Raw genomic sequence first — 16475 nt, 5'->3', positions numbered from 1 at the left:
CCAAAAACTAAAAGTACTAATATATATATATATAAACGAAACCCTAAGATTCAAGACTCTGCATGCAGTACAGCTCCAGAGAAATAGAAACAAATGCATTTCTTCATGAACAGTGCAAAATACAGACAACAGATGTAAATCAATTACTAAATTCAAAACTAAAATCATTCCTCCTACCTTTGTTGTCTCCCTCCCTCCATGCTGTGCCTTAACTTCTGGCCTGCTCCTGCCTGGACGTTTTATGCCGCCTCCGGTGTTATCTTCATGCCGGCTCCCTCTTCCTCACTAATGCAGTGCACAAAGACATGGGCAGTGGTTCCTCGCGCATCACACGCCTCATCCGGAACCATTCCCTCTGATGTTGCGACGTCAGAGAGAAAGCTTCCGGTTCAGGCGTAGGATGCGCATAGGAGCTGCTGCCCGCGGCAGTGAGGAAGAGGGGGCCGGCCCAAAGATAGCACCGCATCAATCGCACCACGGACCAGTGGCTAAAGAACACTGTCTAGGACCCGAAGCACGTGCCAGTAAGAAATTTCTGCGGACCGGCGGTTGAAGAATACTGTTCTAGATGACAAATGACCCTTAAATCCTGGAGGACATAATTCTTGGGATCTATAGTTTTCATGACTTTCCAAACAAGTTTCTAAAATAAGGACCAACCTAGGATCAGTGTCTTCAAGAAGATACTTAACAATATGTAGCTTATTATGTACCGAACGAGAACTGTAATATAGAGTTTACAGGTGAAAATTGTCACCGTTACAGTAAAAGATTTAGCAATACAAGTTTTTATCCTAACAAGTATTAACAAGGAATAGGGTGAGAAAATCATGAAATGAATCTAAAGTAAATTCAGCTGCTATCAAAGGTTTTAAAATGTCTAAAGTACGTGTGCCAGGACCAACAGGGCTACTGGTATCCTTCAAAGGTTTATTGTATCTTCATTCCAGTCCTTTAAAGAATGATTTTTAGGAACTTCGTATTTATGTTTGGCAGGTCTGGGCTGTACATAAGGTCTCAGCAGGTTCTGCCTCATGAATGCTCTGGTACCACACAGTCACAGACTCCGTGAAACCAAATTTATGTACACTTGACTCACACTAGCAGTTCTTAGGATGGCAGGACTTAGGAATATTTCACATTTTGATGATAATATGATTTTAAAATGCTTACCTGTGATAAATTAGAATTTTCATAGTATATACCCTGTACCACATCACCTATTGCACCTGATACCAGTTCTACAACCTGAAAAAAATGAGAAAAAAACAATATTTAATGGACTATTCTCTATAATAAAACCCTTACCTGCGCATGCGCAGTTGAAACGGCGTGATCCCTGCTGCCGTGGTTTGTGCTTCCGTGCTGTGTTCCATTTGCGGCTTGCGGTGTACGTCGGCTTGCAGTGCGTGTGGCGCTGAGAGCAACGGCAGGAGGGTGCCCTTCAAGGTGCTGCCCTTCAAGCTGCTACTGCTGCACAGGGAAGTGGAGGAGGAGAAAGAAAAGGGGCTGCTTTGGGGGGAGGGGTGTGCTGGGGGTCAGGCGGCAATCTTGGTTTTCTCGGAGGGCAAGAAAGAGATAGGCAGGGGGCCAGGAAGAGAGATAGAGAGTCAGACAGAAAGAAGTGGAGGAGTAGAGGGAAAAGGGGCTGCTTTGGGGGGAGGGGGTGTGCTGGGGGTCAGGCGGCAATCTTGGTTTTCTCGGAGGGCAAGAAAGAGATAGGCAGGGGGCCAGGAAGAGAGATAGAGAGTCAGACAGAAAGAAGTGGAGGAGGAGAGGGAAATGGGGCTGCTTTGGGGGGAGGGAGTGTGCTGGGGGGGCAGGCGGCAATCTTGGTTTGCTCGGGGAGGCCAGAGAGAGATAGACAGGGGGCCAGAGAGACAGACAGAAAGAAAGACAGACAGACAAGGGGCCAGTGAGAGACACAGACAGAAAGAATAACAAACAGACAGGGGGCCAGAGAGACAGACAGCCAGCCAGCGGCCAAGGAGCGAGAAAGAAAGACAGACACATCTATTCTAGCACCCGTTAATGTAACGGGCTTAAAGACTAGTATTTAGAATAAGAGTCTGACACAAAACATTTCCATATGAAAGCATCACTAATTCAAGACTTCACAAGCAAGCAGGGGCTCCCTGAAGTCACCATTACCATTACCAGATATGACACCATAAAGGCAAATCAAACAGATCAATATAAAATGGTATTTTCCTGCTTAAGAATCTCCCTAGATGCACCTCTGGGGTACAGTTTGTTCCCAGATTTCCCCTGAGGTAGCGCATCAAAGCAGTGAAACAGGTGGACCCCTGTCGAGAGATGGTCTGAACAGCCTGTTCCAGTTATTTTGGAGCTTAGTGAGATAAGTAACTTTATTTTTAGTTTTCTGGGACAGTGCCTTAAGAATCGATCTGATATTACCACTGTAGTTGCAGCATCCACAAATAGTTCTTTTCACTTTTTCAAGTTTATTGCTGTGGACCCCTGATGAAAAATCATAGATACCAAAGAAAAAGATCAAAGAACTGGAGTGAATGATTATTGGTTTTGTGGAGTTGTTTTTAGTTCCAATGGGCACCTTGAGGGTCTGTTTTTCTCCACTTTATCTTCTATGATTTACACGTCTCAGTTCTGTTTGTTTGAATGGTGGTCCCAACAATACTTATAGACAGCACGTTTTCATTTGATAGAGTTGATATACTACAGCTGAATCCACACATAAGTGAAAAGTAAATGACACCAGGTCACACTGCTCCGAGTCCACAGAACTCTGGTATATTTGTTAATTATCTTCTCGAAATTTCCAGAGACAATGGTCGCAACTGGCACACACTCACTGAAAATATTACCATGTGAACACTTACCGCCACCTTTTTTGTAGGCAGTAAGGGCTCATGAGATAATCCTGTCTCATGAAACCTTGCGGCAGCCATTCAAGTAGCGACTCTGCAAGGGGCAGGAGCATAGGAAGATCACTCCTGCCTCGGTTCACCGCTGGCCCACCGGGGATTTTAAAGGTATGCTTTTTACTAATCAGGGAGGGAGGTGAGAGTTGTTAGAATTGGCCGGGACAGGACGCGAGAGGGATTCCTGCTGTCTTGGCCTACCGCTGAACCACCAGATATTTTAAAGGTATACTTTTTACTAATTGGAAAGGCGAGATGGGAAGACAGAGTTGTTAAGAGTTGGCTGGGACAGGAGGTGGGAGGGATCCCTCCTGTCCCAGCCCACTGCTGGACCACCAGGACTTATGGCAGGCCCAGTGGAGGCCTGCAAGGCATTGGGAGAGGGGGAACAGGGTGCAGAGCCTGGCAGGGAAGGGGAGTGAGGGAGGGAGGGGGGCTATGTGTAGAGCCTGGCAGGGCACTTGAATATAAACCCCCTGGGTAGGTAACTGTAGATAATCTATAAACCCATTCTGTTCAGATGACACCAAATTTGAGCCCCTGAGAAAAAAAGTGGGCCAAGTCCATTTTATTACCATGGGAGATACAGGCCATCTAAGTTGTGGTGTATACATTTCAGTAAAAAGAACAAGCAATGCCTGAATTAGCTTTAACCTTTATGTATGTACGTATGGACATGGCACAATTTTTCTTGTGAGGGGTCGATATTCAGCCAACAGCGCTCAGCATTTTGCTGACCACCAGCTGGTATTATGTCTGGAAATTCAATGCAAGCCATGTTCACGTTTTGGCACCGAATTTCTGGGTTTATGAAGCCAGTGAAGCCATAGTTAGTTAAGTGTGGAATTCAGCACTTAATCAGCTAAGGCGAACCACATAAAGATAGGACTGACTTATGTGGTTACCTTGGTCAGCTAAGTGCTGAATACTGGCACTTAACCAGCCAACTGCTGAATCCACTCCTGGACCACCCTTAGTTTTAAGTTCTGCATTAACCAGACATTTTCAGCAACACTAACCGGTTAAGTGTTGCTGAAATGAGCAGTTAGTCCTCTCATATACTGACAGACTGAAAAGGCTAGGGCTTTTCTCCCTGGAAAAGCGGAGACTTAGAGGAGACATGATAGAAACCTTCAAGATCATGAAAGACATAGAAAAAATAGACAGGGACAGATTTTTCAAATTAAGGGGATCAATAAGTACAAGGGGGCACTCAGAGAAATTGAAAGGGGAGAGGTTTAGAACAAACGCCAGGAAGTTCTTTTTCACACAGAGGGTGGTGGATACATGGAACGTGCTACCAGAGGATGTGATTAACAGGAGCACGCTACAGGGGTTCAAAGAAGCTTTGGATAGGTACTTGGAAGACAAAAGGATTGAGGGGTACAGATAAGAGTAGAGGTAGATTATAGGGATGGGATTAGAGGTAAGTTACAAAATTAATCAGGGACCACTGTTTAGGCACTAGGCCTGAAGGGCCGCTGCGGGAGCGGACCGCTGAGCAAGATGGACCTCTGGTCTGACTCAGCGGGGGCAACTTCTTATGTTCTTAAAAGCAATTTTACTGGTCAGATTAAATTGCTTGAGCATCAACCCCTAATTCTTTAGGTCATAGAAGCTATGAATCAGTGCATAGCTGAAATAACAAAAACATGCACATGGCCTGCTTTTGCTCTGAGGGGCTCATTTGACAAAAGTTTTAATATTCTGATTTAATAAAGATATGTCTACGAAGAACCTGGGGATGTTGGATCATTTTGATTATGATATTCTTTAGAGTATCGACCATCTGGCCCAGGGTAGATATTTCTTCACAGAGATTTCTTAGAGCTTCCGCATCCCAATCTCAGAATTTTTAAAATTGAAATTTAAACTACCGAGGCCTAAAAATTTAAAACTAGATAATGCTTTAAGGTAAGAATTTCCTGACATTTTCTCTAACTTTGCAGTCATAAACACTGGCAGTTGTACAATATCTGACTGAAATACTGCCCCACTTCATCGACATCTAGCTTTCTTGAATACAGTTCCCCAATACAGAAGCAGGTTGGCCTTGTGCTTTTCATTGTGCTGTTCATAATATTGCCATTTTCCTATTAAATAAGTTTTAAAATTTATATCCTGTGGTAGGCGTTTTCAAGCAAGAAAAATCCACATCATTGTGTCTTATCCCTATACTATATGAAATTGAGCCAAGGTCAGAAATTACAACTCTGTGCTTGCATTTTACAAAGGAGAAAATAAGACATCAGAAATCAAAAACTAGTCCTCAAGTATTATATGCAGAAGCACAGTGTGTGAAGTTTATTACAGTATACCCAAATACCAAGTTCTCAATGAGTCTAATTTAAACAAAGATCCTGACTGCTTGGCCATCCAGTATTTTCTGAGATTTCATAAGAGCTATATGAATGACTCTGAGCTCCAACCAGTTGATTGACCACTTTTGCTCAGAGGGTGTCTAACACCCCTGAACAGGACAACGATTGCAATGTGCTCCCCAGCCCCGAAGGCTGGCATTTGTCATCCCCACGATCCAGGAGGCAATGTGTAGCGCTGGTAGAAACCACTAGTTCATGCTTGCTTGTGCTTCCAGAGTCCAAGGTAAATGGGTCTACATGGCATCCTTGTGTGGAGCCCAGCAAGAGAGCAAAGTATGCTGAAGAGGAAGCATTTGCGTCCTCGCCCAAGGAGCCACATCTAGCGATGCAACCATGGATCCCAGAATCTGAAGATAATCCCATGCTGAAGGAGTCGGTCTCTCCAAAAGGGAAGAAATCTGGGCACACAACTTCTGCCTTTGGGCTTCTGGTAGATAGATGCCCGCTGTCGTGTCGAAAAGGACTCCCAGGTATTCCAGCGATTGTGTGGGCATCAGATGGCTCTTCCTGAAGTTGACAATCCAGCCCAGGTCTTCCAGCACCTGGAGCACCTGATCCATCGTGTGTTGTCCCTCAGCCAACAAGGGAGCTCTGATCAGTCATCCATGTAAGGGTGAACCTGGAGACCCATCTTCCGCAGGTAAGCCGCCACTATGACCATCATCTTGGTGAAGGTCCAGAGCACTGTTGCTAGCCCAAAGGGCAGTGCTGAGAACTAGTAATGCTGTTCCAGAACATGAAACCACAATAATTTGTGGTGGAATGAAAAATAGGAATGTGCAAGTATGCCTCTGTGAGATTCAGAGAGGCAAGAAACTCTCTCGAGGCCACTGCTGCAATAACCAAACACACGGTCTCCATTTGGAATCGAGGAAGATCCAGAATAGGCCTCCAATCTTCTGAGCTTTTCTTGGGCATGATAAAGTAAATGGAGTACCTGCCTGATCCCAAGAGGTCGAGCGGTACTAGCTCTATAGCTTGAATATCCAGGAAGCGCTGAACGGTGGCTTTGAACCATGAGTGCTTTGTCCAGGTGACCTGAAGGAGAGTCCATGAACCAATCTGTCAGAGGTCCAGCAAATTCCAGCTTGTAACCTGATCGAATAATGTCCTAGACTCACTGGTCAGACGTAATGCACATCCAAGCAGGAAGAAATGCTGAGAGCCTGCCCCCTATCCACAGAGTGGCATCTGTCAACCTGGCATCATTGAGCCTTTCTGGCAGAGGGTGAAAAATAGGAGGTGGAAGGCTGGGAACATGGCTGGGAATGTCTTTAGCCAGTATATGATCGTCTGGAGCCCTGGGAAAATCTCTGTAATGTGGCATTTGCATATGGTCTGGAATACCATGAGCCATGAAAATTAGAGCATCCTGAACCCCTGGAGGGCCTGGATCTACTATCGGGCAGCATTTTAGGGTGACGGTCTCATCACCGAATCCATAAGGTCATCCAGACATTTGCCAAACAATAATTGCCTCTTAAAAGGCAGTTGGAAGTGGAATCACCAGCCCTTTGGTGGACCCAGAGCATTCAGCAGGCAGAGATAGAGTACACTGACGCCTTTGCCAAAACTCTCATGAGATCATACAATACATTTATTCACACAATTTGACAATCCCATATACACCTGCAAGAACTTTGAGATCCATACATGACAATAGATTAATTCTCCCTTTACCAAATAGAGCTAGATGGGAATCAACTAGAACTAAAACTTTTTATTTTATAGCCCCTCAACTGTAGAATCATCTTCCATGAGAATTGAGATTGGAGGCAAATGTTAAAGCATTTAAAGCAATGTTGAAAACTTTTCATTTCCATGAAGCTTTTGGAGAATTGTCAACATCTTCAGATTTAGTGCATATATATTAGCTGAAATAGGTCGCTTTAATTGGATCTTTGTGATACAAGGATCTTTCTATTTACGTGTAGTACGTTGTAGGTGTGAATGAGGGAGTGTGTATAGTATGTTCTTCTTAGTGCTGTCCTGTTATATATGGAGTTCCTTTCTCTTATTGTATTTATATTGTAAATTGCTTGGACTTGTCATAAGAACAGGTGGTATAACAAGTTTTAATAAAACATCTGTCCCATCCATCAGAAGTTGAGGAGAGGTTCCACTGCCTCACTCTCCAGGGTCCGCAGTCAAGAGAGACAGGCTTGTGCCACAAATGATGTCACCAAAGCAGCCTTGATACCTAAAGTAGCTGCATCAAAAGGTTTCCTGAGGACCACATCCCTCCTCCTAAGTCCCGCTTAAACTTAGAGGAGGGAAATTTAGCAGTGACACCAGGAAGTACTTCTTCACAGAAAGGGTGGTGGATCATTGGAACAAACTTCCGGTGCAGGTGATCAAGGCCACCAGCGTGCTCGACTTTAAGAATAAATGGGACATCCACGTGGGATCCCTACGAAGGTCGAGCTAAGGAACTAAGTCATATGCACTCAGACTTAATGGGGTGGATCAGTAGAGTGGGCAGACTTGATGGGCTGTAGCCCTTTTCTGCCGTCATCTTTCTATGTTTCTATGTCCTACATGTCCTTTAACACACCACCACCCTCACTGGGGAGCCAGGTGCACTTAGTCACCTACGCCACCAAAGAATCCACCCTGGGCTGACCCAAAAGCTGCTGACACTCCTGTGCCACAAGATTCAAGTGGGACATAGCTCTAGCAATTTTCAGAGAATCCTCCAGAGAGTCAAACTGCTCCAAGACCAGAACACTCATATCAGGGTGCCAGGGAAAGGTAGCTGACAGCAAGCACACACCACATAGCAAGGAGGCAGAAGTGGACGGAGTGACTAAATTCAATTCCTGCAATGACTCAGAAATGAGGTCTAGAAGGGCCGTGAACTTAAATAAGCGCAAGATAGTAGAATCATCCCAGGATCTAAAACCGCAGAGGGATCCACAGATCCAGCACACAGCCCCTGATCTCCCGCTCTGGGAAGCACTGTACATAGAAACATAGAAAGATGACGGCAGAAAAGGGCTATAGCCCATCAAGTCTGCCCACTCTACTGACCCACCCCGATAAGTCTAGATGCTAGTGATTCGTCCTACGTAGGGATCCCACGTACATGTCCCATTTACTTTTAAAGTCAAGCACGCCGGTGGCCTCGACTACCTGCACCGGAAGCTTATTCCAGTGATCTACCACCCTTTCCGTGAAAAAATACTTCCTGGTGTCACTACTAAATTTCCCTCCTCTGAGCTTAAGCGGATGCCCTCTTGTGGTCGAGGGTCCTTTGGGGAAGAGGATGTCATCTTCCATCTCGACACGTCCTGTGATGTATTTAAATGTCTCAATCATGTCCCCTCTCTCCCTGCGTTCCTCTAGAGCAGGGGTGCCCACACTTTTTGGGCTTGCGAGCTACTTTTAAAATGACCAAGTCAAAATGATCTACCAACAATAAAATTTAAAAAAAAAACACAACGCACACTGTACGCATACAATTGTTAATTATCATTCCTATTCTGGGGTTTTTTCAAAGAGGTCAAAGGAGATGACTCTATGCACTGTCACCTCAGTAACAACCATACAAAAATAGACAAATACCCACCCCCTCCCTTTTTACTAAACCACGATAGCAGTTTTTAGCGCAGGGAGCTGCGCTGAATGCCCAGCGCTGCTCTCGACGCTCATAGGCTCCCTGCGCTAAAAACCTCTATTGCGGTTTAGTAAAAGGGGACCATATTGTAAAATATAGAGAGCAGATATAAATTCAGACACATTTTGATCACTAAATTTAAAATAAAATCATTTTTTCTACCTTGTCTGGTGATTTCATGAGTCTCTGGTTGCACTTTCTTCTTCTGACTGTGCATCCAATCTTTCTTCCCTTCTTTTAGCCTGTATGCTTCCTCTCTTCCTGACCTCATTCCCCCCCCCCAATGTTTTCTTCTTCTCTCCTTGCCCTCTCTTTCTTTCTCTCTTCATGCCCCCATTCTTTTTTTGTTTCTCTTCTTTCCTTCTGTCTCCCTGCCTGCCCTCTTTCTCCCTCCCTGCCCACCCACAAGCCACTGCTTCTGCCGCTGCCATCGGATAACAGGCCCCCAAAGCCGCCCGCCGCCGGCCAAGCTCTCCTTGCTTCGGGCCCACCAGCATTCCTCTCCCCGACGTCAATTTTGCCGTCGGAGAGGAAGTTCCGCTGGCCAGAACTTCCTCTCCGACGGCACAATTGAGGTCGGGAAGAGGAAGGCTGATCGGCCCAAGATCGACCTATTGGGAAAAATGCTGCCGGGTCCTGCCTTTGAGGAAACAGAAAGTAGGCAGGACCTGGCAGCAAGAAGAGCAAATCGCAAGCTTCACTGACCTGTCTCCCGCTTTAGCCCGCGAACAGGGCTCTAACATGTGCGTGCCGGCTTCCCTTCTTACCCCCTCCCCCTCCCCGGACATAACTTCCGGTTTCAGAGGGAAGCGAAGGGAAGCCGGTACAAGCACATGTTAGCCCCCGGAGCATAATGTAATGTAATGTAATTTATTTCTTATATACCGCTACATCCGTTAGGTTCTAAGCGGTTTACAGAAAATATACATTAAGATTAGAAATAAGAAAGCATAAGTTCTCCAAGCCTTTTTTTGTTTTTTTTTTAAAATGTTGAGCAGCGGAGGCAGCAGCAGAATTCAGGAGCGGGCCAGTCAGGAGGGGAAAAAAGAGAAGGGAAGAAGGGAACCCGTTCTGCGATCGACTGGGGTCGCCTGAGCGAGCGACCTGTCGATCGCGATCGACGCGTTGGGCACCCCTGCTCTAGAGTGTAGAGCCGCAGTCTGCTCAGTCTCTCTTCGTATGAGAGACTCTTGAACCCCAAGATCATCCTAGTGGCCATCCGCTGAACCGACTCGATTCTAATCACATCTTTACGGTAATGTGGCCGCCAGAACTGCACACAGTATTCCAGATGAGGTCTCACCATGGTTCTGTACAGCGGCATTATGACTTCTGGTTTCCGACTGACGAAACTTCTATTGATACATCCCATCATTTGCCTTGCCTTGGATGTGGCCTTCTCTACCTGCTTGGCAGCTTCATGTCTGCACTGATGATTACTCCCAAATCTCGTTCTGCTGAGGTCGTTGCTAATGTTTCTCCATTTAGGGTGTAAGTTCTGTACGGATTTCTGCTACCGAGGTGCATGACCTTACATTTCATAGCATTGAAGCCTAGCTGCCATGTCGAGGACCAGTTTTCCAGCGTACGAAGGTCCTGTGTCATACTATCCTGTAAAAAGCTTTCACTTACTATGTTGCACAGTTTTGCATCGTCGGCGAATAACGTTACTTTACCCTGTAGCCCTCGTGTCAAGTCCCTTATAAATATGTTAAAAAGGAGAGGACCCAGGACCGAGCCCTGCGGCACTCCACTGGTCACTTCTGATGTTTCAGAAAGGGTACCATTGACCATCACCCTCTGAAGTCTACCACTCAGCCAATCATTGACCCATGCAGTTATCGTCTCACCCAACCCCATTGATTTCATCTTATTTAGTAGCCTGCGGTGTGGGACGCTGTCAAAAGTTTTGCTGAAATCCAAGTATACTATGTCCAGAGACTCTCCTGAGTCCAACTTTCCTGTTACCCAATCAAAGAAGCTGATGAGGTTGGATTGACACGACCTACCCTTAGTGAATCCATGTTGACTAGGATCCCTAAGATTCCCCTCATCCAAGATCGTGTCCAACTTACGTTTAATTAGTGTTTCCATGATTTTACATACTATCGATGTGAGACTCACTGGTCGGTAATTTGCAGCCTCTGCCCTGCAACCCTTTTTATGCAGAGGAACAACATTCGCTGTTTTCCAATCCAGGGGGACTCTCCCCTTCTTTAGGGAGAGATTGAAGAGCATGGCTAATGGTTCCGCCAGAACCTCGCACAGCTCTCTGAGCACTCTTGGGTGCAATTCGTCTGGACCCATGGCTTTGCTCACCTGGAGTCTTGACAATTCGCTGTAGACATCAGCTGGTGTGAACTCAAAATTCTGAAATGGGTCTTCCGTGCTTGACATTGCTTCCAGATGTGGCCCTTTCCCTGGTGCCTCGCAGGTGTATCTGCAAACAAGGGATCAGTAAGGGAAACATCAGCATCCAGGTCCCCCAGATCAGGATCAGGTAGTGCAAAAGCTGCAGCAGGCTGAGGCGAGGTTATTCCCAGAGGTACCATGCCACTAAGAGATGCTGCGGAGGTGGATTGAGAACACTTGGTCTGAAACTGACCACAAAAATTCATAAATGTAGAAAAAGTGTCTGGCTCCTGGAGCGTAAAGTCACTTTTAGATGACTTGCATTTGTGTTTCTTTGGCTGCGGAGGGTCTGCAGCCTGGCTGATGGAAGTACCAGCCATGCCAAGCCAACGATGGCTGCCTGACCGGGCTAGCTGAGCATTTGGTCACCTGCTTCATCAGGGGAGAAGCTAAGTTGAGCAATGTACCCCCCCCCTTCCCTGGCTGCGCCAAGCGGCATGTAGCATAAGGATGCTCTAAAAGTGCCCAAGGACTCCATCCCAGCAATTTTCCAGGCAAAGTTTGCAGTTTTGAAGACGTAGGGAACTTTAGAAAAAAAAATAGATCGCTAAAAATATAAGATGGCCCCTGTAAAAAAAATTGTGCCATAATTGCAATATTTTTCACACTTCCTGAACAGTAAAAATGGCAATTTTAGGATTTTTCAGGCAGGGGAACACAGGGGAACATCTAGAAACCTTCAAAACCCCACTTTTCCAACTTCCCCCAAAGTCTCTCACAGGCTGTCAGCCTGTGAACTCACTGTAGCCAGACAGGATCAGTGCTGTAGCCTGCTTTCTCTCACAGTAGCTGGATGAGAAATATCACTGCCACAATACTGGGAATTGTCATGTTAATTTAGGGATGTTGTATCATTTGTTGTTCTATTGTCCAAACACGGAGTTGCTGCTGACTAGCTTGCACCCTGCACAGTAAATCTTGACATGCTTTCTTTCTGTTGACCACGCAGGATATTTTGATGCAAATGTACTATGGCGTGTGTCGAAGTGCCGCTTTATATTTAACCGATTCATCGATGCAATTTTATCATTGCATATTAGACACACTGCAGAACCTACTCTCTCCACAAAGGCGAATTCCTCTGTCCATTCCTGCTGAAAAGTACGATACGCCTCATCTTTTTTTCTTTTAACCATCTTCTTCAATAAAGGGTTTCTGCAATTAGCTAGCTGACTGAGGTAGGGCAGGGCAGAGGTAATGAAGGCAGGGTAGCCAATTGTGGGTATAACTGGTGGAATGGGAAGCCGGGGCCTCAATTTGGGGCTGCCTGTGAAGGATGATGCAGCTTCAGGCCCATTCAGCCGCGGATGCTGCAGGACAAGGTAGGGTGGGTCCCAAGGATGCCGGATGCGGATGTGATGCAGAGGAGGGCGTGGCCTGCGCTCGGCGGAAAGAAGACGTGTTCTTCTTTCCCAGCATGCATCAATCAAGCCACAGCCAAGGATCTTTCCCATGCATTCATATAGTCACAGAGGGACACTGGGGAAATTAGGGGGGGGGGTTCTGGAGCAATAACAAATGAAGTAGGCACACTCACAACTTGTCCCCTTCACTGGTAAAGCTTGCTGCGATCCAGGCTAGAATCTGCAGCTGGGGGAGGTGCCACACTGTGCAGAGCGTCGGAAGATGGCTGCCGCTGTCCCCGTCCTGGCTCAGATCCGATCAGGCTCTGTGTCGGCGGCTCCCGCTTTCAGGTGACCGGCAGAATGTCCCCGATGGTCTGGGTAGGTCTGCTTGGGTGTCCTCTGTTGCAGTGCACGTCTTGGAGAAGATTTTTCCCTGCTGCAGCAGAGGAGCTCGTAGAGTGTGCGGCCGCTCTCCTTGGCTCTGCCCCTGGAAGTCAGTGTCACGTTGGCAGCGAGCCAGATGCAGCCATCAAAAGAACCACATCTGGCTCGTGAGCCATAGGTTCCTGACCCCTGTTCTAGAATGTCTCACCTATTCACTGGAAATAACTTTTTTTAAAAAAAGATAAGGAAACTTACTATTAGACTGAAAATGACAAAGGGAAAAAAACATTTACAGCATAGCTTGTGTCCAGTTGAGGAGACTCGGATGGGAAGTATCACACTTCTCCGTCTTGGGTCCTCAATAGATGTCGCCCACTTGTGTGGCTGATTTCAATCTGCTTGTTGATGGAGAAAGAATACAGATGGCAGCTTTCCTCTAATGTACCATGACTAGACACTAGACTTGGAGCATACCCACAGACCCATGTATTTAGCTCACTGCCTGTGGGTTCAGTTACACATTCCATCGGCATAACTGCTGGGCTCAGTTACACTTATCAATTTGTATATGCGATCTTCATGGTCTTCAGAGCTTTTTATTCCCTTAATGTAAGTGTGAACTGAACTAGATTCTGAACATAAACAGTTTTACTGGAACTACTGTACATTAGATTTGTGGGCAACAAATAATTTAATAAAGGGGGGAAAAAAGACTTCCTGCACTGCTGCTTTCAAAAAAAGCAAAGGTAGCCTTCCAGCTGCCCATGGCATTTTTGTTTCCCTCTGCATGCAGTTTGGAAAGCATCAGAGTCATGGTCTTGGCTTCCTCTAATTCTACCAAGTTCTGACTGAATTAAAGGATTTGGTTTCAGTCTTTATGATTCTTTGTAATTGAAGACGTTAAGCTGAAGGACAGAGTCTTAAATAACATGATCTTTCTCCATATCCCCATTCTTCAGCTTTTGGAGGGAATCCTGGGGGAGGGAGCATGTTATATTTTATAAAGTATAAAATGGGCATTAATAGATTGCAAGCATAGGACCACTTCCCTTCCCATTTGTGACCTTATGTAAATTTCCATATTTTATAGATTACCTCCATCTCTACAAATAAAACCTCTGGGTGCACATGAGACTGCGAAAGACATATTTCCTTGTAAGAACCACAGTTTTTTTTTTTTTTTTTAATCATGTTACCCTCTAGGTAACCAGATACCCAAGCAATGTTATGGCAACAGGAACCAGATAGGAAGTGAAAGGACAATGCTCCTACAGTGTTACCAGATGTGTTGAGTTATTTAACTGGAGAACACCGAAAATGAGGGGGCTTTTGATTTTTTTTCTCGTAAGTATCAGATAAGTTCCATTCCCAAATCCAAGAGGATTGAGTATCGCCAACAGGTCTAAGAAAGATGGTAACCAAACACCAAGCAGAAGATTGTATTACCGTTTATACAAGCAACATCCCAGGATTCCTCTGATGGCTTGGACACATAATACAGATCAATCACTCACTAAAAAATGTTATGGTTTGTGAAACAGTCTGAGCCCAGAGACCAGCACCGGTAATATGAAGAGAAATTTACAAAGACACCGAGTCCTACTCTAAATGTCAAAGTGATAGTGTGAACTTTTAACAATGCATCTGGCTATGGATAACTAGCCCTTCCCTCCCTCGGCTGAAACTCTAGACAGCACAGGACAGACTGAAGGATTCTGTTCCTTCCTTAAAGAACTCTCTAATACAGAAAGGTTATTTGCCCGACTTTGGAAGGGTTTGGGGGGGGAGGAAATAAAGCACTCTATTAAAATTTCTTCATTTAAAATAAATCATAGCAAAAGCACCCCACAAAAGCAACAATTTGTAACCCTGGACTTAATGCATTTGTTTCATTTAGTGGGTCCAAATCAGGATTAATAATCACTTGGAATGGAGGGGGGTTCGTTGGTATAACAATCCACACTCTACATATGCCACTGGCAAGCAGTAACTACAGCAAAAAAAGGTCAGTTGTATAAAATTCCCAAACAACAATACACTTCTCCCTCTGTATCCGCGGATTTCTGATTTTCCAGCTGCTGACTCCACCGCCCCCAAATTACATCATCATTAAAGTTCTTTTTCCTTTTACTGTACCGATACAAAAGTTTATCGCTACTTCCATGCTTTCTCCCACAAATTTGCTGCTTCCATGCTTTCGTCCACAAAATCGCTGCTTCCCAGTGTGCACTGAGAAAAACGCTGCTTCCCAGCACCCATGGAGAAAATCGCTGGGAATCGCTGCTCACCTGCTATTAGCCCTAAATTCTCTTTGAATCGCTGCTTGCCTGCTCCAAGTTATTCGTGGTTTCAATAATAAAAACGACAATGTTTTCTAAAAACCATGAATAACATATAAAAAGTTATTTGTGGTTTTTCCATATTTGCGCCTATGGTCCGCCTGCCTCAGAAAATAGGGATAGTTATTCAGATTTTTGTATTTTTTAGCTTGTATTCCAAGGAATGGCTCTTATAGACAAGGAGGCAAGCAGGAGAAAGCAGAAGAGAGAGACAGAGGATTTAGGGCAAAAGCAGAAGGAAGGAAGGCAAACCGAAGCTGAGAAGGGGAGAGAAGAGGCAGGAGACTAAGGGGATCGGCGAGAGTTAGCTCCGCCCACCCCTGACATCAGCCACCGAAACTCCCCCTTAAAAGGGGAGGGGCCAATCTCGGAGCACATTGCAAGACAAGGAGGCAAGCAGGAGAAAGCAGAAGAGAGAGACAGAGGATTTAGGGCAAAAGCAGAAGGAAGGAAGGCAAACCGAAGCTGAGCGGAGCCAACGGCGCCCAGCCGTTCGGCGCGCGGCGAAAGCGAGCGGTAAAGGCGCTCGCCTTAGCGAGAGCGCCTTTGCGAAGGGCCTTGCAAGGGACGAGTATCTACTATCAAGTATCTACTATCAAGAACACCGAGGAGGACTAAACGGTAAGGAAGCGACAAACACAGAAGGTAAGGAAGAGACAGACGCCAAGGGAACAAACCCACACATACAATCAAGGTGAGGTAGAGCGGAGACAGCACACACAAAAGACACAGCAAGGCAAGCAACATAAGGAAACAGCAGGCAAGGGACACAAGCACACACAAGGGAAGCAAGAAATGGAAGCCCAAAGAAGTCAGAAGGTGAGCTTTCCGGTCTTCTGTATCGGCTGCAATATGTATGACTACCTCCCTTCGGGGATCCAGGCATACATTTGCAATCGATGCATGGAGATGGATAGCTTGAAATGTCAGGTAAGACTATTGGAAGGAACAGTGATGGAACTCGAAGACAGAATCCGAGCACAGGAGAAGATTCTAGTGGAGTACAGCCCAAACGACGAGGTCAAGAAACTAGAAATGTTCATAGAGGAAGCTCATCAGCACCACGTAGAGATCCCAGGGCTGGAAAACTGTAC

General features: G+C 45.7%; 1 protein-coding gene across 3 annotated transcripts in view; it reads right to left on the bottom strand.

Moving 5' to 3' along the window:
- Positions 1 to 16475, bottom strand: part of PDSS2 (decaprenyl diphosphate synthase subunit 2) — a 349455-nt gene that overhangs the window by 52324 nt on the left and 280656 nt on the right. For all 3 annotated transcript variants that reach the window (XM_033939273.1, XM_033939274.1, XM_033939276.1), the window contains exon 5: positions 1174 to 1248. In XM_033939273.1, coding sequence (XP_033795164.1) covers positions 1174 to 1248 — 75 coding nt within the window. The remainder of the gene's footprint in view (positions 1 to 1173; positions 1249 to 16475) is intronic.

The sequence above is a fragment of the Geotrypetes seraphini genome, chromosome 3 (assembly GCF_902459505.1).
Source record: "Geotrypetes seraphini chromosome 3, aGeoSer1.1, whole genome shotgun sequence".
Classification (NCBI taxonomy): domain Eukaryota; kingdom Metazoa; phylum Chordata; class Amphibia; order Gymnophiona; family Dermophiidae; genus Geotrypetes; species Geotrypetes seraphini.
Note: the sequence above shows the minus strand (reverse complement) of the source record. Positions and strands in the feature narration are given on the sequence as shown.